Source organism: Panicum virgatum, chromosome 4K (genome assembly GCF_016808335.1).
Source record: "Panicum virgatum strain AP13 chromosome 4K, P.virgatum_v5, whole genome shotgun sequence".
Lineage (NCBI taxonomy): Eukaryota > Viridiplantae > Streptophyta > Magnoliopsida > Poales > Poaceae > Panicum > Panicum virgatum.
This window is the reverse complement of record NC_053139.1, coordinates 9,099,510-9,127,425: the sequence shown is the minus strand read 5'-3', so window position 1 is coordinate 9,127,425 and position 27,916 is coordinate 9,099,510. Positions and strand designations below refer to the sequence as shown.

General features: G+C 44.8%; 3 protein-coding genes across 4 annotated transcripts; 2 read left to right on the top strand and 1 right to left on the bottom strand.

Annotated features, from left to right (window-relative positions):
- Nucleotides 1-8: 8 nt before the first annotated feature.
- On the bottom strand, nt 9-5,815 carry LOC120704680 (THO complex subunit 4D-like). 2 transcript variants are annotated; one of them, XM_039989161.1, is made up of 7 exons: nt 5,365-5,815; nt 3,556-3,829; nt 2,917-3,434; nt 2,750-2,818; nt 1,252-1,451; nt 1,081-1,137; nt 9-558 (listed from the first exon to the last, which is right to left on the bottom strand). In XM_039989161.1, exons 3-7 carry the CDS (start codon nt 3,070-3,072, stop codon nt 336-338), a joined length of 705 nt encoding a protein of 234 aa, XP_039845095.1. In that variant the 5' UTR covers nt 3,073-3,434; nt 3,556-3,829; nt 5,365-5,815; the 3' UTR covers nt 9-335. The 2 variants fall into 2 exon arrangements, with proteins under 2 accessions (XP_039845095.1, XP_039845094.1); XM_039989160.1 differs by having other exon boundaries at nt 2,917-3,060.
- A 2,394-nt stretch (nt 5,816-8,209) lies between these two features.
- LOC120704679 lies at nt 8,210-15,829 on the top strand. The gene is made up of 6 exons (XM_039989158.1): nt 8,210-8,704; nt 8,811-9,146; nt 9,757-9,815; nt 9,926-10,054; nt 10,824-10,959; nt 15,195-15,829. Exons 1-6 carry the CDS (start codon nt 8,336-8,338, stop codon nt 15,516-15,518), a joined length of 1,353 nt encoding a protein of 450 aa, XP_039845092.1. The 5' UTR covers nt 8,210-8,335; the 3' UTR covers nt 15,519-15,829.
- Nucleotides 15,830-20,995: 5,166 nt separating this feature from the next.
- LOC120701856 (benzoate O-methyltransferase-like) lies at nt 20,996-22,604 on the top strand. Its single transcript, XM_039985667.1, has 4 exons — nt 20,996-21,064; nt 21,167-21,365; nt 21,660-21,910; nt 22,242-22,604. Exons 1-4 carry the CDS (start codon nt 20,996-20,998, stop codon nt 22,602-22,604), a joined length of 882 nt encoding a protein of 293 aa, XP_039841601.1.
- The last annotated feature ends 5,312 nt before the right edge of the window (nt 22,605-27,916 follow it).

The following is a 27,916-nucleotide window of genomic DNA, read 5'->3' as shown; positions in this document are numbered from 1 at the left end:
CTTCAAGCTGTCTCTAAACATTTTTGCTGATGCCCATTAAAAATTCTGAGCTCCAGCAAATTTTACCAGACTGAATACAACAGTAGGAATTATAGAAAATATGAAAACACGTAACAGAAAACCCTACAATTGGTTGAAAAACACGATTCATCATTCTGTCACAAGCCAATTATGGTATCATCCATAGGACAAACATCAAACACGAAATCGCAGGTGAAATCTAATCTTCCAGCTAGACAACGAAAGCAGTCAGACATGCGCACACCTGACAGAATACCAAGCTTATGTTCAACATACATCCAACTTCAAGGTGACTGGATGGTGGATGCACCATCTTAGTCAACATTCATCGCACCAGAATGGTAGTTGTCAAGCTCCTTGTCCAATTGTTCAGCTGATTTCTCCACGTTTCCCTTTCGCACATAGCCACGTCCACGGCCTTGACCAAAGCTACTATGCCCACGGCCACGCCGGCGTCCATGCACTTGTCCTCCTCTTTGGGTAAAACCTCCGAGCACTTGACCTCCCCCTCTTTGAGCAAAACCTCCACGCTTCCACCTGAACATGGCACAATGATTACAAAAAGGTTAGTTACTGCAAAATGGAAAAACATGGACTGTAGATGGAATCTCACATTCTACTATGAATAGCTTCAGAGTTTCTCTGCCAGTTGATAAAATAAAGATCCTCGGACAACCTCAATCATGATAGATGGGAGCTTAAAAATACTTTTGACACAATATACTTTTCTTAAACTTCAGGTTACACTGGATGGAGTTAGTTGCTAGTTACTCTCATGTGCCATGTGGTAATACCACAAGCAGAATGCTCCATTTATACATGGCACGCTGAAGCTTATCCACAGCCCACAACCACAACATGATTTTAACGATCAAATCTGCCACAACCACACAGGATTTTAAAGATTTTAAGAAATACCTGCTTTAACACCACTAACAGTTGATTCCTTGTTTGAATGGTTATTTTGGTAACATTTCTAATGCTCTAGCCTCATAGTTGGAATGCTGTGAGATCTGTAATTCTGATGAGCTAAGCAAATATATAGCCATGGGAACCTACCCGGGAAGCAAACTAGATGAGCCAGCTGCACCTCGACCAAACCCACTTCCACCAGGCCTGAAAATAGACATGTCCCAGAGAAAAAATGGAAGAAAGTTAGAATTACTACACAACTGGTGAATCCAACAGTAAATGCATCATTTAAGCCACACTGCCAAAGAAGAGCCATACATCATTACAACTTCTCTCTGTCCTCTTCCCCTTGCACCCGGAACAACACTAATCCAGGGTGCAGCAACAGCAGCAGATATACCTAAATCTGCTCCTATCACTTCAATCTTCATTGCCTTCCCATCAAGGCGCACATTATTATATCGTTTCAGCGCAGCAAGAGCTTCGCTTCTCCTGGTAAATATCACCTCGGCAGAACCCTATTTAAGAATATCCATGAACAAACCAGTCAATAAATACAAATACAAGTCATTTAGGTTTTTCTTATGTCAACCCTTTTTAGTCTTGACCATCATTAGCTAAAAGATCATATAGATTAACATAAGGACGATCTCACCAGATTCACCATGAAAACATTTTAACAATAACACTTTCTATTTTAACAATAACTCTTTCTATAGATTTAGCTAGTCAAAGTGTCGTATTGGAGACCATGTCAAATGTCCTAAGTTTTAACAGAAACACCTGAATACTTTGTAAAGTTTGGGCAGGTAGAGGTTGACTGGTCAATCAAACATGTCTTTTTGTAAAGTGGTTAATTAAATTAAATACACAACTGAGAATTATGGCTGTCCTGATAACAAAACAAATTCTTAATGCATTTCAATTTAATTATATTGGTTTGATGCACATGTGTGGTTTTACTTTTCCCATAGATGGATTGAGGTGGTGGGATGCATGTGATCATTACTGGCAATATGCCAGGAAAAAGAAGACGTCATAAACTAATTGAAAAAATAGCTGAAGTAAGAAAAATACACTTGCAGGAACTCTGGAAAAAAAAAGGAACTAAAGGACTATTTTGAATGACTAGTATGGTGCATTAGACAAAATTCCTGTAGGTTGTAAGACCACATGTCCATCCCATCAAACTTTATATAACTGATCAAAGCAATGTCCAAACCCTAAACATGCAATTAACATTCCAGAATGTATTAGGGCAGAAGGGACTTGTACTTGTAACATACTATGAGAAAACAACCAAGCATGAATATGCAAAACAGCAGAAAGATTGTAAAAAACATCATTTGTCAAAATCTCTGTTCAAAAACGCAAAGCTAGGCCCTTTTTTTTGTCCTGGGGGCTCTTTACCCCCTTTTCTCTTTCTTAATATATTGATGCGCAACTCCTGCGCGTTCGAGAAAAAAACGCAAAGCTAGGCGATCCAGCATAGCTTCAACTAGCACCAAGGCGTTTTCCAATTTTCTCCACTTTTGTGTGTTAATATACAATATTTCCTATTTCCCCGTTTTCCTATGTCAATATGCCAAAATTACAAACCTAGGCACTAGGCAGAGCCTGGTTGCCTGCCTAGAGCCTAGTGTTTTTTGAAACGTTGATCAAAATCATTATAAACAACAGATTTAAAATAGAAGTATGACAGACTTGAAGTGTCAGTTTCAAAAACTATATGATTTAAAAATTGTATCAGAAAACTATGTGTTTTGTGTGTAATATATCACAGAAAAAGAACCAAGCAAGCTTTAGAGAGACTCACAGTTGGGTGTCTATTATTGTTGTAGTGAACAGCACAGTGCTTCAAATGACCCATTTCTGAAAAAAGCTCCTGAAGCAATATTGTTGATAGATTAACATCAGCTTCAGAAATGCTGAACATGAATGGGACTGTCAGATATCGTAGTACGAATATGAGGATCCAGCTACCTGTATATCTTCCTTTGTCACTCCATAGTGCAAGTTTGAAATGTACAGTTTTGTACCAGATTCTATCCCAGAAAGCCCAGCTGCCACCATGCTATCCTCAAACAAATCATGTCTCCAAACAAAATCCTTTGCTTTATTGAATGACTGATATTCCATTCATGCATGTCCAGATTGTGACGAGAAAGTATTAGCATAAAATCACAAAACTCATCAATCCATGGTACTTGATGAGGCAAATAGCATCAGTAAAATCATAAAACCCTAAACCATTTGCCTAGAATGGTGCTATTTCTGTTAATCAAAGGCCTTATCCACAGATTAATATGTGGCCCATCAGCATGCTGACAACAAGTGGACACAATGTTTTCAGTTTGAACTTTGAAGCATTAACCAGCAAAACCCAACATATATCTCGCCACCAATACTCAGCAGAAAAGGGCCAGTCCTCTGGTACTTCGAAACGAGAAATCCATTGGATCCTCTTTGAAGCTCCACAGTATAAAGGTAGCAGATATGGCCTGAATCGAAAACCATTGGGCTGTCCCCTTTTAACAAATTTATAGCCACTTCTTCTCAGGTACCTACTATAATTTGGATTCTTGAAGGTATACAGAAAAACAGTGATAGTTTTGTGCTTGCCTTGGCAATAGCAAAGGATGAAGACCGAATATTAACACCAAGTGGCCTTCGCGAAGGCACCCCAAGTCCCCTTCCACGGAAGGTGCCAGTACCACGCCCACGCCATGAGCCACGAGTCAATCTTTGGCCGTCACTTCTGCCTCGACCCCCTCCTTGTCCCCTGCCTCTTCCCCTTCCCCTCCCATTTCTGCTTTTAATTAAATCATCCAGTGGAACATCCAAAGATGTTGCCATTCAAGACAAAAACTTTAGGCCCAAAGTTATGAGCACAGCCCTGCATAGGAGAAACAATTTCAGTATCTTAATTGTTCAGTTGAACACAGTAGACCAGGCAATCAAACATTTGGACGCAATAGAGATAATCACAGCCTTAAGGTTAAACAAAGTATGATTAAGATATTAATATTATATAAACAAAGTATGCAGCCTAGTGTTTTGCAGTTTAAAGAAAAACTCCAGCCTTGGACTTTGTACGATTAGGACACATGGAACTTTAGTTGCCACCTTATTCTTCCACACTTATCATCACGTTTCTTATAAATTTGTCTCCAACTTTCCGCACATAAACAATTTGGTAAGGCAATCATAAGCTCACCAGGCATCATAAAAAAATTCAGTAATTTTTAAAATACCATGGTACCAGGTACCCTGATAGCATATAGAAGTAAAATGGAAAAAAATATATAATTTGAACAAACACCAGGCTTATTATAATAACCTTTCCGAACCTCTACAATACCTATTGCACACACGAACAAACTGGAAACGCTCCAAACTAAGAGTTTGCACAGCACAATAGCATGTGATATAGGGGCAAATTTGTCCCCGCAATACAAGTTAAACTCAGATAATGCAAGATAAGGGAGCTAATCACTCCTTTTGTCTGGCACGTGTTGTAATCATTAGGCAGTTAAGGCCTATATCCTAACATCTTTCTTTCTTCATTAATAGGAAGAAGATAGTAATTACAGAACACTCGGACTTGAAATTTATACATACATGTAATTTGACCTTTGAAAAAAAAAATCTGCAGTACTTGCCAGCAAAACAAGTTTTGACTAAAACTCAAGTTAGCAAATCTCAGCCAAAGCAAGGTCATTATGTCAAATGTTGTGCACCCCTGAGAACATGATCAAAGTAGAACACTCAGCAGTAATTACTATCTATCCTTGTGGTAAAATATAGTTGATTCCATCACTCCTGATCACCCAAAATGGCTTCATTAGTGAAGCCAAAGCCGGTGAAGCCAATAAAAACAGGCTTCACCCGACTTCTAGTTCATTTTAGCACGGGCGCTTATAAAACGGCTTCACACTACAGTGTCTCGGTTTGCGTGAAACAGGTGAAGCCAAAGCCAAAATAAGCCCTGCCAAACAGGCCCAAAATAATTTGCAGCAAGACATGAAGGGCGGGCCTGGTGCAGCGGTAGAGCCTACCGTATGTAACCGGAAGGTCCCGGGTTCGAGCCCGGGCCTCTGCACATTTGTGTGGGTAAGGCTTGGGGCTTAAAAACAACCCTTCCCCAGACCCCCCGCACAGTGCGGGAAGCCTACGGCACTGGGTACGCGCTTTTTACATGAATGCACACCAATCTGGACTGGTAGTACAGGATACAATGTAATTTAGCAGAACTAACTACCGCCTTAGTTTGCGCGCTTCATCAGCAATGCACACAGTGCCTGATCTGAGCACTAAAGTGAAGAAAACTGTGGTTCTACTAGTAGAACCTACGAATCAATCGTTCTGCCTATGCTGCCTGAAATCAAGCAGGTATTTGGGAGAAGGAAAAACAAAACGAGATCCACACACCTGAGGGTGGCAGGACGCTGCGGGATCTGGACGGCCGCGGGACGGTGACAGCAGACGGGCCGGGGTGGGTCGATCCCGTCACGCGGCGAGGAGGGCCCGACGGGGTGACGGGGCGAACGGCTCTCCCGAGATCTTCCCGAGGGGTGACAGCGCGACCCCCGCAGCCGGCCGCCGGCAGCGAGACGGGATCGCGGTCCGCGATATCCCTGCTCGCCCGAGGGCTTGCGTGGTTCGGGGGGAGAAGGAGAAACGAGGTGTGCGGTGCGCTGGGTGACTGGGTTTCGGCCGATTCCTGGAGGGGGTGTTCTCCCCTGGTGGCGCGGCGAGATAGGTTTCGGCCTGGGGCGGCGAGAGCCGACAGCCGAGCCGGCGACTCGGCGAGTCGTCGCCTGAGAGGAGAAGAGGGAGGGCGGCTGCGGGCTGCGGACTTCGGGCTTCGGTGTGGGGCGCCGGGGGGATTGGGTTCTTTTTGGTGCGTGGTTTTCCGTTTTCCTCCGCTGAGTGGGGTCCACTGATAAGGTGGGTGGGGCCCAACGAGCGTTGCCGCGTGCCAGGCTTCCAGCCCATCTCGTAAAGGCCCACCACGTGCAGGCCCAGTAAGCTATCATCAACTTCCAGCGACCGGCCCCACCGCACCAGTGAGCATGGAAGCGACAGGTTCCCAGCATTCCAGTGACGCGCTCGTGCCGAAAAGGCGCCTGTTCCGCGCCGAAATTTTTTTTTTTGAAAGGAACCGCGCCGAAGTTTCTAATATCTAGCCTTGGCTTCGAAGGAACCCGTGGTGGGGCCGCGCGCCCAGCCTCCTCCCGACAGCGGGTCTCCGTCCCCGCTCCACATGACCAAAGCGCTCCCGGCTTTGCTTGATGCTCTTGCTCTCTCTGCCGACGGCCGGCCTAATCTGGTCGTAACCACAATGCGTCAATGCCCCCGTACCGGCGGCTCCACGCGAGTACGCAACCAAATGTGGGACAGTGGGGGAGGGACGTTTTCCAAACCTGTACCGAATCCATTTTTTTCTCCCTCCGATCGTCGACAGGTGTGACCAACATGCAGACAGCAGAGTTGTGTGTGTGCGTACACATGCGCTTGCATCGTCTACCCTTTTTGACTTTTGACGGTGAACCATCGAGGGATTCAGGGGCGAAGCCACCTTCATTTAAGGTGGTGCACAGGCACCAGGGTCCAAATCAAATTACAGTGTTGTTTATTAAAGCTTTGCTTGGAAATTTTGAGTCTAGTGTAAAAATGATGAAGTCGGGCACCAGGGTCTTTCTCTGATCTAGCTTCGCCCCTGGAGGGATTAATCCGTGTTCACAAGCGTGACGCCATGACAACAACTACGGCAGTAAAGAAGCTGCGGTTGTTGGGGTTTGGGAATGCCGACCGCTGTCCGCCTCCACATTTTGCACGCGTACGCCTGGCCTGGCCAGAGGTGCCCGTCCGTCGCGGTCAGTCAATCCCCTGTTTCATGCGCGATTATACTTGAAAACTACTAAGCCCTGTTTAGTTCAAAAAAAATCTACAGTACCTATTACATCGAATGTTTGGACACATGTATGAAGTATTAAATACAGTTGAAAAAATAACTAATTATACAGTCTAACTGATTAGTACGAGATGAATCTTTTAAGCCTAATTAGTTCATAATTTAATATTATTTGTCAAGTAACAACGAAATATGCTACAGTACCGAAACCAACATCTTTTCATCAATTAAACAGGGCCTAACGTAAAAACCCAAGCAAAACCAACGCACTACTCTGTATTGGAGAAGAGATTGGACACCCCAAATCCCCAATTCAACCGTTGACCTCGGGGTCGCTGTCTCTCTTACGTCTTAACAACAAGGCAACAACCTGTTTTGTCCCGGCATGCACCTGCGCGAGCGAGGAGCCCCTGCCCATCAATAATGCATGCCACTATGGCACCGAAAGCATCCAAACGGCGCGCGCCAACTGCGTCTGACCTTGCAGAGGGATTGGAGCCAGTTCATTCCTACCAAAGGGGGCATATTCTCAATTCGCATTAAGCTTACTTTTAAAAAAAAATGAATTCGCTTACCGTTAATCAGTCATCGGGAATGGTAACACACACACGCCAAAAAGAAATAATTGGTCGTTTCGCAAAAAAAAAAAGAAATAATTGGTCAGCCGGTGTCACCGTTTCAGAGCAGCCCGGGCGGCTTCTCAACTGGCATGTGGCAAGGATGATTGGTTGCAGTGCTACGCACCTACACCCAGCATGTGCTTTAGCTTTCAAGTTTGAGCCACTCAACAGCTCAGCCCCGTTGTTTAAGGCCCAAAACATTATCTCGCACGATCAGGCTCGGAATCGAATCGACCATGTTGTCGAGAACTGAACAGGGATTCGAACAAATCTTAGTTCAACTCTCGTTCTATTCGTGCTTCGAAACAAATGGCACTCGACGGCTTCCAGGCTTTACTTGACGACCCCGCGGTAAATTGATTCGACGTCGATTGCAATTCGCAACGCTCGTAGAAGGAAACTGCTGTATGCCTTCGTTTGACCGAGATGGATGCCGTGCTTTGCCGTCCGGATCTCACGGTCCCACGGCTTCCGGCGGCGGCTGGACGCCCGCCGAGCGCCGCCGCGTTCGTGGCTGGCCGCGTCGATCCGGAAAGCGCCCGCGAGAGGAAAGCGAAGAGCCGAAGAGCCCCAGAACCCCCAGTGGGCCAGTGGCCACTGGCCAGTGCGAGCTGCCCGGGCTCACGCGGCAGGCACAAGATGGCAAAAGGCCCCACGCCCCCACCAGGAGGCCCCCACTCCAGCTCGCCGGGCTCGTGGGTTCCGGAAGAAACAAAGCCGCAAAAAGAAAAATTCAATCTATAAACAACTCGCGCAAGGACGCCCAAACCAGCAGCCGCCGCAGTCGGAGGCAGCCGAGGAGGCGACCACCGGCCGAGCAGCGCAGCCACCGCGGGGGGAGCCTTGGCTCGGGGGGCCGTCGGCCATGTCGGTGAGCTGCGGGCTGGAGTGCGTGGTGTGCCTGGGGTGCACGCGGTGGGCGTGGAAGCGGCTCACCTACATCGGCGCCTACGACAGCGAGACGTGGCCGCCGGCGACCCCCGGCGAGTTCGAGCCCGTCCCGCGCCTCTGCCGCGTCGTGCTCGCCAACTACGACCCGGACCTCAGCGACCCCAAGTTCGCGCCGCCGGGCCGCGGGTACGCCGGCGTCGACCCCAGGGGCATCGTCAGGCGCGCCACCTACGAGGACGTCGGCAACCGCTGCCCGCCCTACCTCATCTACGTCGACGAGGCGCACAAGGAGATCGTCCTCGCCGTGCGCGGCCTCAACCTCGTCCGCAACGCCGACTACAAGGTGAATTGGTTGATGATTGGGGAAATGGGCGGAGGCTGCTCCTCTCCTTCCGGCTTCCGAAAGAGAGGCGCGAGATTTATTTGACGGACTCTCTTCGCCGGCGCAGGTGCTCATGGACAACAAGCTCGGGATGCAGATGTTCGACGGCGGCTACGTGCACCACGGCCTGCTCAAGGCCGCCCAGTTCATCCTCGAGCGGGAGACGGAGACGCTGCGGGACCTGCTGCGCCGGTACGGCCCCGAGTACAAGCTCATCTTCACCGGCCACTCGCTCGGCTCCGGCATCGCCGCGCTCATGACCGTGCTCGTCGTCAACAACCGCAAGGAGTTCGACAACACACCCAGGAGCCGGATCAAGTGCTACGCGCTCGCGCCCGCCAGGTGTATGTCGCTCAATCTCGCCGTCAAGTACGCGGACGTCATCAACTCTGTCGTGCTGCAGGTACGGGGACGCGTTTAACATTTTTAAGGTGGTGGTGCCGTGCTGTTTCAGATTGTTGATTTGGGTGCTGCCCTGTTCGAATGGTCTGGGGGCGAGCAATTTGGTCAAATGTGCTTTGCTTGTTTTACCTGATTGGGAATGTCTGAGAAAGGTGAACTAGTTTGATTGTACAGAACGGTAGGAATCCCATCATTCAATCTGGCTACAGTTGTGCCTTGAAGAAAGGTTGTTCAGTGGCGGTTAAGTGCCATCTGCTGTTCATCAAATGCAATGCTTAATTTGAGGAGCAGAAGAGTTTTTACGAGTAGATTGATCCCTGTTTTCCTCATTTCCTGAGTAGACAATTAATCTGTTTTGTACAGGAAGTCGAATTAATTTATTTCTGAAGAAACTTTGCTAGCGCACTTGTCCATATAGTATAGGATTTGTGTGTGCTGCAAGCCTGCAACTGCTAATATTGGTTGTTGCTCCGTTGCTGTCTTGTTTATTCTGAATAAGTGAACGTAAACTCAACCAGTCCTATGTTGTCAGTTGAATGTTACCATCTCTGGTATTAATTGCATTTCAGTCTCACCTGAAGTCTTTGCCTAACTTTACATGTCTTTTCCAGGATGACTTTTTGCCAAGAACACCAACACCACTTGAGTACATTTTTGGGTCTATATTCTGGTAATCTGATCTGATTCACTTTCTCCATATGCTTATGTAGTTCTGCTTCTTTCATTAAAAATACTGCATGTGTGATCGAATTTTTCACCAGGCCTTTATACTTTGGACAGCTTGCCCTGCTTGCTATTCCTCATTTGCTTGAGAGATACATTTAAACAAGACAAGCGAAAATTCAAGGATCCAAGAAGATTGTATGCTCCTGGGCGAATGTACCATATCGTTGAGAGGAAATTTTGCAGGTAAATAGTGTCTTTAGATGGTACCTGCTTATTGTTTTCCTGTTTATGTTGTAAATACTATAGATATTAAACCAGCCCTTCTAGGATAAGTAAGCTCTAACCTATTTCTTTTTAATAGTTACATCAGTTTTTTCTCCATGATTTAACCGAGTGATTTTAGCCTTGGCTTTTCTAGCAGAAGAACCACAGTTTAAGTTTGCTTGTGTATTAGGGCACGGATTTTCACAGCTAACAAGGATAGAGGAATATGAACTTCATGCGTTCTCATATATCGTTTGAATGACAAATGACAGCCCAGTTTGAAGCTTGATATCTTCTATAGGACAAAAATTAGAGGGACATCTTTATCTCTGATCGAGTCTTATATATCGTTTGTATGAAGTGTACTATTCTTTTCCTTGACTTTCTTGTATGTAGTTTCTGCTGATCAATGATAAGATAAAGGGAACTTGGAGTCTAAGGAAAAATGGCGTAGAGTTCAGAAGCCTAGTACATATAGGATATTTCAAAATTGGTTAGTTACAGCTAGCAAGCTGTCTCATCACGTAAACTGGTTAGGGATTATTGGTAATATAGGATTTTGGTTTATTATCATGAGAATTTGTTAGTGTTAGTACGTATGTTGCCACATCACAGTCTTCATATCCATCATGGCCAGAAAAACTCAAAAAAATCTTGGACAATGGATATGTTTCCTAGAATTTCTGTATTGTTGTACACAAGAAGTGCCTTTCACATGTTTAATGACTACAGTACTACTCATCTGTAGATGTGGAAGATTCCCACCTGAGGTCAAAACTGCAATTCCTGTGGAAGGACGATTTGAGCATGTTGTGCTATCATGCAGTACCACTTCTGATCATGCTATTGCTTGGATCGAGCGAGAATCGCAAAAGGCTTTAGAGGTATACACACGTTACACTACATGTTGCCAGTTTATTTTAGCAGTTTTCCATAAGCCTTTCCTTTTTCTTTAAACTAGGCGTGTAGCCCGCGCATTTGCGCGGATAGTATTGAAAATTCAAAAATTTGCATGTTGTTGTATCCTTAATTAAAGGTTCTGCTATTTTTTTACCATACATCATCCTGTTCATTATCATAAATTATGTCTTATTGTTGATTAAAACAATTCAACTATGATCTACCTATAATAACAATTTGATTTGTTGAGCTTTAATAATATTATGCAGATAATTATTCTTATTTTCATTTTATTTTGATTGATTGTTGTTAGCTTTAGTTTTTATTAATAATATATATTTGTAACTGATACATAGCTAAATGATATTTTATATTTATTTTTTCATAATGGCATTGGTGGGTGATTTTTAATTAGGCATAGGGGTATTTTAGGCTAATTTTTATCGTAATGGCAGTGGTGGGTAAGTTTTATTTTTCTATTTTTCTTCGATTAACGTGAGAATTTCTAGGCCTTGAGAGCGAACGTGGAGGCTCCGTTTGTTGACTAAATAATAAGATAATAGATGTAGCATCATGTTGATGGCATATTTGTCTGGTTGCTAAATCTAGGTGATCGTGTACTTATGTTTGATACGTCAATGCACTTAATCTAGTTTAAGAATAAAAAAGTACTACATGATATGTACTGACTTGGGTTGAACTACAAATTGCGGAACCACGTTTTTGCCCTATGGATAAACAGGGAAAACTCTGCCCATGTTGGCCCAATAATCTGATTTCTCTCAACCCCTAAAGCCCAAAGGGTAGTCTTACATATATATAGACTCCAACGGCATATTCTAAAGAATATGCTACTAAGTGGCCACAGGAGGCCAGTAAAACCACCGTGTGATCCCATCAGTGGTTGAGATCACCCCGGGGAGGCTATACCTAGCTCTATCTAGTAATATAGATAGATACATAGACACACATATATGAGACTTATCTAACAATCTCCCCGTAAGTCTCACATAGTGGTCCGAATCACGAGGAGGTCATCGTGGGCGTTGGTGGAGAACCCACCGAAGCTGGTGAAGAACTCGGCGGGGTCAATGGCGACTCAGATGCTGGAGTAGGTAGACTCACTGTAGAAGAGTCGACGACTCCCCCGGATGCTTCAAGGTGGATGTAGTCGACGACGAAGCATTGGGTCGTCAAAGTGGAAGGAAGCGGTGGTGGTCGTTGTTGGAGGAGATAAGTCTGATCGGAGGAGAGAAGTCTGATCCTTTCTCTTCCCCTTTTGCTGCCACCGGGCGAAGCTCGATGTTCCCATCCAACAGGAACAGAGCCAGCTCGACCTACTCGTACGGCGTGTCGCGAACCTGGTCACAGCGCGGGCAGTCCTTGGACACGGCTTGGACGAGAGGGGAGCAGTGTTGGCCAGGGTGCCGCTCCAAGCGGTGAGGCTCCAGGATATAGGCCCTGGGTCGGCTCTGGAGTGGATGCCGAGTGCGTTGAGTAAGTACTCAGTCTTGACGTAGTCCAAGCCACGCGAGCCCAAGCTCAGCGTGCCTCCGCTCCATGCACATCTTGTCTGCACCTTTGGCTTGGAGTCGAAGTCGGGGCCGAGGTCGGAGTTGCGGTCGCGATCCAACCGCCGGTCAGCGCAGTCCAACTGTCGCTGCCGAGCGTGATCCACCTCGCCGCTGATCGACCTCCAGCTCGCGGTGCTCTTCCAGCAACTCACGGTGCGCCGTTGTGTGCCCCGGGACCAGAGTCTCCAAGACCTGGTGCTCCTTGATGAGGAGCGAGTGAAGGTACGCCTCCTCGACCTTGCAGAGCATGCAGGTTTTCACCAGTCGTCCGAGCTTGGTGAGGGGTACCCACTCCTTGCTGCCGCGGAGCTTGCCGTGGTTGTCGTGTCCAACGTGGTCGAAACCACGGCCAAAACCTCCATGGTCCAAAGTACGGTCTCCCTTGTGCTCGGCTTCGCGATCCCGAGCAGCAGTCGCCTTGCGTAGTGCCAGCTCACCTTCGTGGAACCGTGCAGAGTCGAGGTCGCGATCGAAGTCGAGGATGGAGTTGAGGCCGAAGTCGAAGTCGAGGACGGAGTCGAGGTTGGAGTCCAACTGTCGGTGCCGGCCAGCGCGGTCCAACCGCCGCTGCCGGTCGCTCTCCACCTCCAGGCTCCGGGCGTCCTCGGGGAGCTTGCCGACACTTGCAAGCGCTACCCGCGCGTCGCACGCCTGCAGCACCACCCGCACGTTGGTGGTCTGCAGCGCCATCTGCGCGTCGGCCTTCGAGTCGGTCACCTCCGCCGCGTCCAGCCGCAAAGGGGTAGCGGGAGCTGTTGTGGCCGCCACCTTCATAGCCTCGAGGCCACAGGATATAGACTCCAATGGCATATTCTAAAGAATATGCTACTAAGTGGCCATAGGAGGCCAGTAAAACCACTATGTGATCCCATCAGTGGTCGAGATCACCCCGGGGAGGCTATACCTAGCCCTGTCTAGTAATATAGATAGATACATGGACACACATATATGAGACTTATCTAACAGCCCAAACCGTCTTTTCCAAGCAGCTATGGATAAAGTCCTTACATTAAAATATAGTCATATCCCTACGAGTCACAGAATCAGAGTGCCATCTTCACTCCTTTTAAAACAGGAATCGAGAAATTGAATTTACTTCTGTGAAGTTATTCCTTGCATTCACCTATCTTGTACTAGAAACCAAAGTTGTTTTTGCTCTTGTAACATTCAAGAGACCTTGGGAATTGGGACCTTTTGTTGTTCATTTAGAGATGGAACAAACCTGTTGTGAAAGGTCGCAAAAACCATTACCCCTTTCTGTTCAAGTGGTCCAAAATGCTGCTAGAGCCTAGAGGTGAACTGAATAATGAATCTGGATCTGGCAGGTTTAATCAAGTTTCATGACACCACTGACCAAAAAGTGCTGTTCTGTTCTTTTCTTTTGGAAAATAATTGTGGTAAATACACTTATGAAAATTTCATATTTCACACTAAAGCAACCACAAGCTCACAGCAAGGAATAGACTGGTCTGATGTAGGTTTGGACCAATGGTTTATAGGTTAAACCTTGCTGCTTCTTCCTTCAAAATTTCACTAATATTAAGGCTTCACTTGATATTTCATAAGTAGCACTTAGTAAATCCGGCACCTTTGGATGGCCAAATGGCTTGTAGCCCTGTAAGATCTATTTTTGTATGCAATTTTGAGTACTCCAAAATTAACCATGCGTGGTAATTTTGTAAGGAAAATTAACCGTGTGTGGTAATTTTGTAAGGAAAATTAACCATGCGTGGTAATTTTGTAAGGAAATCCTCTTAATTCAAGAAAGATGCACATGCAGGATAAGCCTGTAATCTTATAGCAATATTTGGAGCATTAGTCTCCTTATTATTTGCGTTAGTAATCAATAACTGTTTGATAAATGAAAAGGATGTGCAAACACCTGGCAAATGTTATGTTTGGTTTCCATAGGGTCTGCAAGTGAACAGTGCAAAACTCTACTTGAAATATTTTTTTTATGGATTTATGTGGTTATAGTACCTAAGGTTTCATTAGCAAATTTGAAGTGGGGCATACATCTTTGAGATTGGGCCACGCCATATTGAGGTCTTTTACGGCACACAATACCACCACTGACAGGCCAACACTTCATCATTAAGGATAATTTTATAATTATTTCTCAGTTAAAAATAAAAATGAAGATATGGAATTAGAAAGATGGTCCGAATAAATGAATCTTGATGTCATTAATATTTTTTTCCCATAGTTCCCTTGTACTACCTATATTACTCACGTATACTACCTATATTACTCACGTATACTACCTATACTACTAATGAACTTTTCAGGAGTATATAATTAACCTGAATCGTCAGATGTTTATATACTAGTTCTTTACTTCTTTTTAAACACTAGTATATGGACCAGTATTACGTACCATAAAAGACCTCGCCATCTTTGCCTTTTGCTTCTGTAATTTCTCTTTTCTGCATATTTTTTTGTGTGTTATGGTTTACATGGGAGATGCTCTAGCTTTTGCTAGTACTGAATTAACTTGGAAGAAAAAAGGATGAATTGATTGCAAACAAAATTTTCAGACATGCACATCAGCTGGAATTTGCCATTGGTTCTAGCACTGATTTGCTTAGTTCCACAGAGCGAATATTTGTTTATGACTGCATGTCTACATCTGTATATTGTCGCAGCTAATGATGGAAAGTGAGAATGCAATGGCTCCACCTCCGCAGCAAAAGATGGAGAGGTTGCAAAGTTTTGAGGATGAGCACAAGAGTGCCCTCCAGAGAGCAAAGACATTGGATGTTCCTCATGCTGCCGACCTGTCAGAAGAGGAAATTCTGGAGGATGGTAGCACTGCACCACCCTCTGATACTCATAGCGAGACAACTACGGAACCGAAATCTGCAGGAAGAACCAGCTGGGACGCACTGATGGAGAAGCTTTTCACCAGGGATGAAGATGGGAAGCTTATCGTGAAGAAGGACATGGCAAAGGAGATTGTTGTTGAGTAATGACGGTTATGAGAGTACTCTGCACATGGTAGTTCATTCTTTAAGCCGGATGTATAAAGGAGTAAGTTGTGGGTGCGATACATCTATGCTTTTCCCCCCTATAGTCCGTTGAAAACGTCTTTTTGAGGTACATTCATTTTTGCGTATATAGAAGAGGGGTAGTGCAAAAGGCTATCTAGTTCACTTCTGTGTAGAGGCTTCATTTGTGTGCATTCTTGGAAATTCGAAGTCTTTGTAAATTTATCAGTACAGACTTTGTACATTATTCCCGGTAATGAATTGCAAGTTGAGAATTTATTTGTTAGGTAAAATTGTTTTACGATAACTGATTACACCATCATGCTTTGTTCCTGTTATTGCAAAATCCATCAATAATGGATTGTAACACATAAGTGCAATCTATTTTTTCCTTTTCATTTGTTTTTAATCTTTTTATAAAAAATCGTTTTTATAAGATTATGATTTTGTATTTGAACACATACTTAAACATATTTTTTTAAAAAAAAATAGTTCACCAATCCGTGAAGACTTGTCATTCCAGATAAAAACGAGTTCAACATTTTATATGTGAATCTAGAAATTAATTATGAATCCATTTTCACTGATGGCTTGGTTATCAGTTATCACGATTGTTTCATGGCCAGAATTGACGGTAATAATACAATTATGCCTGGCGATCCGTTTTTACAGCTGTACTATAGAACCAACGGTGATATATTTTTCTGTCATGATTATTTTAGCACATCCGACTCCAATATAAATAAGCAAATTACAAACCAACTGCAAATATGATTTTCGTAGTAGTGGCTGGTTTAACATTTACTCACTCCGTCCTAAATTATTAATCGTTTATATCTAGCTGTATAGCAAAATAAATATATCTAGAAAAGCCAAAACGACTAGTAATTTAGGACCAAGGCGTCTGTTAGACTAAAACCTTGTGTAGCGCAAAACCTTTGAAACCTCTGAAACTCTCTCTTTCTTCACCTTTTGCTTCTCTTTCTCTATATTCATACAAACACGCATTGACATCAAGCTCTGAAACTTCAACGGTTACAAATGAACGAGATGTGGCTTTCTCAAACTCTGAAGTCTGAGCTTCATTGTCGGAGTTGGCCGGAGTTTCGTCGCTACCCGCAACGCCGGCGAGCTCCTGCACACACAATAATAGAACTCACGCGAACATGGATGATTTTCTGTTGATTCATTCATATATAAGGAAAACAAACACTGCTAATGACCGGGTCCATAACCCAGACATGCACGCCATGCCTCTCCTCAGCGAAAGCCATCCCAGACGCCTCAGGCATGCCGCACGACGCGCTCCCATGCGAACGCAGCGCATGTCAGAGCACCACACGCTCACAGCCAGCAGAACGGCCATGCGCCAACTACTGAACGGAAAAACAGCTAGGCCTAAACAACAGCCACAAGAATTATTCTAACCCCGACCAGAAGAGTGCTTTACTTCTTTTTTTCAGAATCACTACCGACAGCACCATGACACAATCTTCGCTAACTTGAGGATTACATGCTCCCCAACTGGATGGAAAATCATGGACGCCACGGTGACCCAGAACGCCAGCACGAACGAGGCAGCACTGACCGCGTAGAGGACCGGATCATCTGCTATCCCATCGCCACCATCCGGTGGCCTATCACCTGCTCCTGAACCATGAGACGATGAGCACCTGCCTCCCTGCGACATCTTGTGGAGATCACTATTGCCTTGGTAACTGTCCATGGCGAATGAGCCGAACTGACCGGAGTTCGTGTTAGAGTATATTAGGCAACTCCAGATATGGCAGTTTAGGATTGATGTAATCCCGTGATAGCCTTCCTTGCTAGTCGCTGATGCGGCCGTAGCATGTCTGTTGGATTTCGTGAATATATTCAAACTAAGAAATTCTCTATTTCGTAAATCAATTATCCAAATCAATTTTTGGTTACACCATAGTGATCCTTGTATTGAGATCTTTAAAACTAGATCACACTTGACTACATTTAAAAATATTTTTTAATATTTTTCCTTCTAGATCATTTTACATTGTTTTTAATTAGAACATTTAATTTTATTTTTGCAATACTTTGTTTTATCTTCAGAACAATATTTCTTGTGGTGAACATTTCTTCTTAGGAACAATATTTTTGAAATATTTTTTTATGTTGTGAAAAATATTATTTGGATTTTGAATTTGGATCGCATGTACTTCGTACTGGACTAGCTTTCTATGATGAGGGCAGCTGCAGTCGCACACGCTACATATAGATGCCCCCAGCTAATTATATTTATCGCGCAAGCCGATGCGAGATGTGCTATCGCAGAAGCAATCCGCGCGGCTCCATCCACATGTACTGTTTCTATCTTTTCACGTTAGATGCTCTAATTGTCTAGATTGGAACACATAGTTTTGAATGATTTTCCTTGTTTCAAACCAAGGAGCCCAAATTATGTCTAAAAACATTCTAAAAATATTGCGAACGTGTTTTTATAGGATTGGACTTTTACAAATGGTTTGGAACAAGAATTATTGTTGCATAGTTTGAACAAATTTCCCTGTTTGAAACATTCTGAAATGCTTGGGGACACTTTTTAGAGGTCAGAACTTTTAGGAATATTTTGGAACGATATTTATTGTTAATGAACTTGTGGCAAAGACTACAACTAAAGATTTGAAAAAAATGTTTCAAATAAAAAGTTCGAAATAATTTTTAAAGCCGCGCAATCATTTTTTATTTGTGCGCACTATTTTCCCATTTCATACCAACAGAGGAGGACGCGCACACCTGTGGTGGATTTGGATTGCTGCAGCACGCGCCGAGCGATAGCAAATCAACTGGTTTCTGCGGCATGTCCCCAGCAAATCAGCACTCCCTAACATTTTTTGGAAACTTTTTGGTTACCAATTTCTTTGGAACACTGAAATGTTCACGAACAACATTTATCGTGTAAAAAATTTTTCAGAACACTTTTAAAATGATTCCAAACAAATCTAAATGCTTCGGAACAATTTGAACTGTTTCCAAACAAATTTGAAATGTTTCAAACGTTCAGAACATCCTAAAGTGTTTCGGATCATTAATTGGGAACTTTTCATATAAAAAAAATTTCAAAAGACTTTTGAAATGATTCCAAAAAAATATAAATGTTTCACAACAATTTGAACTGTTTCCAAATATTTTCTGAAATGTTTCAAACATTCGTCACATTCTAAAGTGTGTCGGAACATTTATTGTGCAATTTCCGTATAATCAATTCTTCAGAACATGATTCCAAACAAATTTGAATATTTCGAAACATTATGAAATGTTCCAAGATTTTGAAAAATCTGAACAAATGTTTTCAAACATTCGGAAGATTGTAACAACATATATTGTACAGTCTGAAATGTTCCGGAATAAAATTTATCGTGTAAACAATTTCTCAGAACACTTTTGAATTGATTCCAAACAAATCTAAATGTTTCGGAATAATTTGAACTGTTTCCAAACAAATTTTAAATAATTCAAACATTTAGAACATCCTAAGTGTTTCGGAACATTATTGGGAACTTTTCGTGTAAACAATTTTTTGAAGATTTTTGAAATGATTCCAAACAAATCTAAATGTTTCGGAACAATTTGAACTGTTTCCAAATATTTTTGAAATGTTTCAAACATTTGGAACATTCTAAAGTGTTTCAAAATGTTTATTGGGAATTTTTTTGGCCCTGTTTGGTTTGGGCCACATACGTAACGCAATGTATTGGCCCTGTTTGGTTTGGGCTAGGCTAAGTTAGGCTAGGCTAGGAAATGTAGTAATTTTAACCGCTAATTACCGTGGATCATACACATCTTCCAGAAGTTTTTTTCCATCCACACCTTCCAGTGTTTGAGATTCGAGCAAACAACTACAGTGGTTGGATCCCATCCAAACTCTAGCATCCTCTCTCTTTCCCCAACCTTCCTCACCCCGCGCGCCGCCTGCACGCAGCCTGCCCTGCGCGCCGCCTCCGCCTGTGCGCCGCCTGCCGCGCCGCTTTCTCGCCGCCTCCCCTGCACCAAGCAATGCCGCCGCTTGCTGCCTCCGCCTGCGCCGCCCGCCGCGCTGCTACCCGCCGCCTGCCGCCTCCCCCACACCGCGTTGCTTGCCGCCGTTGCTCGCCGAGCGTGCACTGCTACGCCCGCGCCGCCTCCCTCACACGGCTATCGCGCCTAGATCGCCGGAGAAGAAAGCTCCAGCTCACGAAGAGAAGAAGCGCCCGTTCAACTTTCGGTTTTAGTACTTTCAACATTCTGTGCTTCCAATTTCAACATTTCGTCTTTACAGTTTCAATAATTTGAAATCAATTGTTGAACTTGTTTATGAAAAATGTTGAGCTAGTTCTCTCAAAATATTAAACATATTCGCAGCAGCTAATTGAGCTAAATGGACTTTAAAGATAAATGTCTTATCTATCTTCCACAAGATATATAGGAGTCCCCCTAATTACGGTGTCAAACAAATCCAGTTTACAAAACGAACTCCAGAACCCCTGCGCTAGGAACCCTGAAGAATCTAATGAGGCCTTTGACCGCGTGATTAGAGAATGGTTACTGTAGTATCACTGTAGCCAATCATCGATTAATTACCGTCATTAGATTCGTCGCAAAAAGTTATACTCATCCCTAAAAAAATTTCGCAAATAGACTTTATTTAGTACTCTATGTATATAATATTTCTCGCGGGAAACGTGCGGACTAGTTTGTAGCCGGAACCAAACAAGGCCATTATTCAGTTGTCGCTGTGCTGTTAGTGTGGCCGGAGCAGCCCTGACCACTGGCGCCGCCCCTGATGCTCTGTTCGTCTGCAGCCATCTACTGCTGCATGCGTGTCATCTGCTTGCAGCGACGGTGCCAGGGGCCTGTTTGGATAGATAGTGATAATGGTTATCTTTCACTTTTTAGCACCAAATTATCTCTTATGTATTTAAATATGTGGAATAATTTTGGACTAAAGTGGATTATTCCTCCCAAAATTCTTAGCCCCTCCAAAAGGTGATAATAGGATTAATTTTGTATAGTCCCCACAAAAATGTGAATATGCACACACATCTAGACATGAGAATGGGAGAGAGGAGATGGACATTAAACCATGGATCCAAACAATCTATATTGGGCTAATTCTTAGCCTACTAATTCAAAGCTAAATATTAGCTTTTAAAATTAGCCATGAGCTAACGTTCCAAACAAGGCCCAGGAGAACGTCGCCAGCAGTCGTTCGAGGCACACGTTCCAACGCGAATACTAGCATATAACTTTTACTCGTTCCAATCGCTTGGCCCGTTGGCCGTCACCAGCAGCCGTTCCAGTGAAACTAAACACCAATTTGGCCAGTCCGGTCGCATTTGGTGGCTCTGCATTTTCAGGAAAGGAAAATTTTCCTACATATATAGGAGGGGTGCAGTACTTTCCATTGCTCTGTGTGCTGAATCTTTAGCGTTAGAGAAGCTATGAGGATGGAGAGTGACTTCCACATGGTGAATGAAGATGGAGAAACCAGCTACGTCAACAACTCCAGGCATCAAGTTTGTACCTAAAACTCTCTGAACCGACATGAACAAGTAATGCTACTACTGCTTTCTTCTTTGTCCTTACCTTTTTTTTTCTTTCTGTTTTCTGAATCCTAGCAAAAAGCTTTGGTTGAAACTAAACCGGTGCTTGAGAAGGCTGTGGCACAAGTATGCGCTGCTGTCCTCTCTCGGAATCTGGTGGTTTGTGACTTAGGCTGTGGTTCAGGTAGAAACACACTCATCTTCCTCTCCGAGGTGATCGATGCCACGAGGGGCCATCCAGTGGAGCTGCAGTTCTTCCTGAATGATCTACCAGGCAACGACTTCAACCATATCTTCCAGTCGTTTGAACAGTTCAAGAACTTAACCGTAGCAGATTATAAGGGAAAAATACTGCATCCCTTCTATATTACCGGGTTACCTTGGTCGGTGGGTCCTACTATACCAGACATTTTCCTTTCCAAAGTGTCCATCTCTTTCACTCTTCGTTTAGCCTCCACTGGCACTCCCAGGTATTTATGAATAGATCTTCCTGTTTGCATATCTTTTTCCTTGGAATTTATGAATATATTTCGTAATGACCGTTAAAATTGTTGATGTTGCCCTTCAGTTTCCTATGTGTTAGATGGCAATGAAGGGAACATTTACATTGCAAAGACCACATCACCATCAGTAGTGGAACTATACCAGGAGCAGTTCCAGGACTTGATACTATTCCTTGAGCTACGATACAAAGAACTAGCTTTTGGCGGACAAATGGTGCTAACGTTTCTTGGCAGGAAGGAGGATGATGTATACAGTGGCAGTATGAACTATATTTATGAACTTCTCGCACAATCTCTTCAGTCTCTTGTTGAGAAGGTAGATGAGTCATGATGGGTAGAATGGAAAATATTTCACTCTCACACACCACAAACTTATGTGCTGCATGGGGATAACAAGTATATCGATCTCAGAACAAAAGTAGTACCACTACGGATGCATACATCTAACTACTCTTTAAAATCTGTGCCATCTATCAAACGCATTATCCATGTCCATGTGTAGTATAATAGGTCAAAAATTTTGTGTAGTAATATTAGAATGTAGCAACCAGAGCCAGTTTACTACTGTTCTATGATTGCTTGGATTTTTTTAGAGTAAAACGTTAATTGTGTAACTAATAAGGTGATTTTTGGATATCTTGTAACAGAATCTCGTGAACCAGAAGAAACTGAACTCCTTCAATTTACAAATTTATGGTGCATCTGTGGCTGAAGTTAAGAAAGTGATTAATCAGAGCGGGCTTTTTGACATTAATCGCATCAATTTGTTTGGGTCGAATTGGGATCCTTACAATGACTCAGAAGACAACAACGTGCTAGATAGCATTCAGAGTGGAGTGAACATCGCAAAGAGCATAAGGGCAGTCATGGAAACTTTGCTTGTGATCCATTTTGGTGAATTCATGATCGAGACACTCTTCGAAGAATTTACGAGGAAGGTAGCAGGGTACCTTCAGAGGGAGGATAATACTAAGTACTCAATCATCATACTTTCCCTGCAGAGAAAGTGACAGGCATATGCATAATTGATTTGCATATGTTGTGGCAGGCATAAATGATTTGCATGCATATGTTACTTGCCACCACATGTTTCTTATCCGTATCAATGTATTATTTATCGCTATTGTTTTATGTTCAAAATATATAAATATGACCACTGTGGAGAACAATGTGGAATTTAAAGGATGTGCCTATCCTATCTTTTAGAGATGGGATGAATGTGCTCTATATATGATGAGACTTGTCTATTTTTTGATGAGGGAAATTTTATTTTTGGTAGGACAACACTAGCTGAATTAAGCTCTAGGGTATGTACAAGTAACAATATTGCAAGCGTTCACCAAAACACCTGACTGATGACCCTTTAAGGCAGTCACCAAAACACCTAGTACGATCATGCAAGGTAGTTAGCAAAACGCCTTCGAAGGTTTGCTAGGCCTTGTTTAGTTGCTCCCATAAAATTTTTGAAATGGAATCTTTTCATATTAGAAATATTAAATATAGACTAATCACAAAACTAATTATAAAACTCGTCTGTAAATTACGAGACTAATCTAATGAGTCTAATTAATCCATCATTTGCGCATGGTTATTACTGTAGCAATTTAGTGTCTAATCATGACCTAATTAAGCTCATTAGATTCATCTCGTAATTTACAAGCAAACTATACAATTAATTTTTTATTTCATCTAGATTTAATACTCCATGCATGTAAGATTCCTGTTCGATGTGATAGATTTGGAATTTTGAATTTTGCAACTAAACAAGGCCCTAATGTGTTACTGGTAATACCTTCGCTTTGAACAAACTGAGGCGGTTATAGATCATGCATTTTGCTTTAAAACCCCTTTTAACACCATGTCTATATCTGTCAGTTTCCAGAACACCTTCAAAGACTTCTAGAGGAAGTTTTCTTGTCTTTTATAGACACTGTCCCTTCCTGTGTCGAGAACCCCTTTTTTTTTTTGAAAAAGAGAACCTGGTTGTTGGCCTTCAAAGAAGCAGAATGTATCATGGCACTCACACAGCAAACAGAATCACGGGGAAAATTTTTTTTAGGGAAAGAATCTCGGCAAATGACACCCACAAACAGATGAAGGACAAAAGGGAAAAAGGAAATCCCAAACCATCAAAGGCCCACACAATGTTGTGTTGCCCTCCATGTCTCCTCGTTGCTGTGGTCCTCAGCTGCAGCTGCACATAGTTTACAGATTATCGCGCCCCCACTAAACTTTTTGTTGTTCTTAGTTTGCACGGTTTATTAGCTTCCGAAAATCGTAGAAAATTCAAATGATTATTCTTTATAACAAAATTGTATCTCTTTACTGGATCTACAATTTTAAAGTTATGAAAGTCTGAATTCAAGGTTGCTTAGTTGCCTAAATATTCTAAACAAAATTTATATGGCGATAAACCGAATTCACTATGACTTGACTAGATAAAAATAATTCATCAGTGGAAGTCGCACAGCACATTTAGCGTACACAAAATAAATGAAAAATTGTTTTTAAAAATTTGGTTATGCGTGCAATAATAATTAAGTAACTTGGTCGTTCTTAGTTTTTTCTCCTATTCAAACAGAGCGTATAATAATTAAGTCCACACATGTGTGCATTTCTTAGATTTGAAGTATTTAATACAAATGTGCCCATCAATCTAAAAGGTACAGGTCGAGGAAATAATCTGATAGGTCTAACACGTCGTAAAATCTTAATGACCCATTCATCCATTGGTCTCACATTATTTCTCTTTCTGAAAAAATAAGGATAGCTAAACAAGCACAAACCACCACAGCACAAGCGAACAGTGATATATAAACTATTCGAGAATGAGTACTTCAATCTCTAGTGTAGTACTGTCTCTTTGCATTTGGTACCACTAATTCATCAAGCTCTCTCAAACTTCAACGGTTAGCACAGTGATGTGATGTTAAGAACTGTGTGACGCCTTGAGGAACATCATCATCCCATCCAAGGGAGTTGTCCCAGCCCACATGGGCACACATACTCTCTGTGCATTCACGCGCTGGCGCCCACGAATTCGACCATGGGCAGGCAGGCTACATCACCGAATCAATGGGGGGACGACGGAATGGCGCGTTACCGCCTGTCCCCCGCCGATACAATGTCTCCCGTGCGCCCATGGACGACCATACCACTTGTGCAACTGTTGTTTCCCCTGCGGCTCGCAATGGATACTCTACTCTCAGTTTCTCCACACCTATCCATACTCCAAATCTCCCTCTGTACTAACGGCCAGCTACTAGGGTACACACGTCATAATTTTTTTTCTTTTTTTACACCCCCTTCCTCGCTCCCCAGTCTCTCTCTCTCCACACCTCGCACGCCAGCGCCCCTCCTCTCTCTCTCCGCACCTCGCACGCCGGCGAGGAGCGGCGCGCGGCCCCTGGATCCGGCACCGACGAGCCCTCTCCGTCGCGGGAGGGAGGTGCGGGCGGAGCGCGGCGGCTCCTCCGTCGCGTAGATCCGAGCTCGGGCGACCTCGTGGCGGTGGCCGACCCTCCTCGCGGCGGCGGGGAGCTGCTGCGGGCGGCAGCGGCGGGACTGCCTCGAGCTCGGCTGCTCCTCTCTCCGCCCTCCCTCCCTTCACACTCCACCGCGCGGCCATCGAGGCTCGAGCTCCGTCCCCATCCAGCGGCAGTGGAGCAGGAGCAGAGGGTGCGTGGTGGGGCGCATGCGCGGCAGGGTAGCGGCGGACGCGCGGCACGGCAGGGCGCCCAGTGCCTGGCGGCCTCTCTCTCTCTCGTTCGCCTGCGGGACCGGCCATCAGCTCGAGCTCGACGCTATCCCCGCCTCCCTTCCTCCGGCGAGCTCGAGGTCGGCCCTCCCCAACGCGGATCTGGCGCGGGCGGCGGCCCTCGCCCCCCTTCCTCCCTCTCCAGCGTGGATCTAGCTAGCGCGGCAGCTCGCACGAGCTCCGGCGGCGGCGGCCGGATCCAGCCAGAGCGGAGCTAGAGCGCGGGTCCATAGCCTCCCTCCCCGTCCACTCCCTCGAGCTGGATCTGGCGCCGGCGAGCCATGGGGCCGCGACTCCTCTCGCCTCCATCCACGTGCCAGAGGTCCGCCATGCCGGCTGCTCCGGAGGTCCCCCTCCTCGCTGACGGGCCGGTGGTTGGGATGGCGCGCGGGTCACGGGCCCCGCGCCACGTCGGTGCGTCCAGTTTCCTCCTCTACCTTCGCTGGATTTGGCGTGTGGACGCTGCCTTGTACCGTTGCCCGCTGCGGGATTTTTTACGGTAAACCCGTACTGGAGGATAGGGTACCGGACGGTGAAGCGTACCCATTGTGGACAGCCTCAATCGAGAAAAAGAAGAGGGATCATGTGATCGAGTGGAGTGGATAATCGAGAAAAAGAAGAGGGATCATGTGATCGAGTGGAGTGGATACTCAAGCGAACTGTACTGCAGAGAGATTTGGTTCAGCTGCCTTCCGTGAGTACTGCAAGGCTGCGACGGTGATACTCCTCCATATGCGCACGGCCATGGTTGGAGTACACCCAGCTGAAGTTTGTCAGGGGAATCAGAGTCAGAGCTCATGCCTGCCCTCGCAACCCACCCACCGTCCGGCTCACGTTTGGCGAGACCCAACCGCCACCACTCTGTCCATGCATGGTCATGGTCATGGTCATGGTCATGGATGGATGCGGCCAAACGAAGCTGACCATACATCTCTGTCCGACTAAATCGACCAAATCTCCATGACTGACTGATGTCGTAACCGCCGGGTCAAGTCTCCAAATAAGTCATCTGCTTATAAACTAAAAAGTAAAAAAAATAACTTAATTTGCAAAATAACTCTAACTTATAAGTCACTCCTGCTTATAAGCAATAATCAGCTCCACCCCTGCTTAAAACTTATAAGTCCCTCTTTTTCATGTGGGCCCACATCTTTTCCGTGTGGAGCACACACCCAACCCTATCGTCCTTCTCCTGCTTCCCTCGAACCACGCGCAGATCGCCCCTCCCCTGCCTCCCTCCCGTTCTCACCGCCACCTCCCTCCTTCCCGATCTCGCTGTCGCCTCGGCCACGCCACCGCGGCCGCACCTCGCCACCCGGCCGCTGCAGCCGCCCCTCGCTCCCGATCTCGCCGCCGCCGCCGCTCTTCGCCCCAGATCTGGCCGCCGCGCGCCGCATGACCACGGATCCGGCCGTCGCCCGCCGGTGGAGGTGCGCGGCGAGAAGGAGGCGGAGGCGGAGGCCGGAGCCCGTCGGTCGCTCCGCCGGGGGAGGGGTGCGGCGAGGAAGCGGAGGCCGGAGCTCGGGGAGGAGGGCGAGGCAAGCCACGGGAGGGGAGGAGAGAGTTTATGTCACCTATAACCAAATAGACCGAACGTATAAGTCACTAGATTTTAGTCACCTGACTTATGGAAACTAAACAACAAAACGAACTTATAAGTCACTAGATTTTAGTCACCTGACTTAATAAGTCACCTGACTTATGAAAATTAAACAAGGCCTTATTGCATCCAAAATTTCTGGGTTTTTTTAGGTTAAACGGGGGAGAGGATTCCCACCAAATTGCCTCCAAGATTGAGTGAGCAATCTGATGAGGCACACTTTATTTTTCGAAAGATAATGAGCACACCTTTCAGTTGGAACCTGCAGGCTGCAGGACGTATGTGTAAAGATGAAGTTAAGTGAAAAAGGAAAGAAAAGGTGCATTCGCAGTTTATTTATTTGTTGTAAAGATGCGTTCCAAAAATAATGAATTTTATCTCGAAAGTAACAATTGCCAATTCTTTGAAGTGGATGGATGCCACTTTGCTGGCTTGTGCCTTCGTCGAAGTCCTCCATGTATTTTTTTTTCTAGTTGCAACGTACACAGAATATTGTCCGGCTCCTTCTATCTCTCTCCGGCATCAAGAATCCTTCCCACATGGCATGTATGGATAATGTTGTGTAAAAGTTTGTTTGGACCTGCTAGCAGCTTGTTGCTTACCAGAAAGCAAATCTCAGTTGAGCACGGAGCAGCATAACTGTTCAAATCTTCATGAGCTGAATTATGGCACCTTAAAATAGTCTATAGCTAAAACTCAAGAATAATGGATGGCTGAGTGCCTGAATTGCATGGAAAGACCGCAAAAAAGACTATTTTTTTTAAAAAAAGTTGAAGAGCGCCGCCGCTGGGACATAGCGATGTTTGTACGCTTGCAGGGAGCGTGGGACATCAGAGGCTCCTCATGTAGCCGGGAAATGGAACAGACATATTCCTTCGTTCCTAGTCAGTCAATCAGGCAATCAAGGGCGATAGGATGGATCACAAGCTCGGCATCGTCAAGCGTCCGGGCTCTCGCGAAAGAAA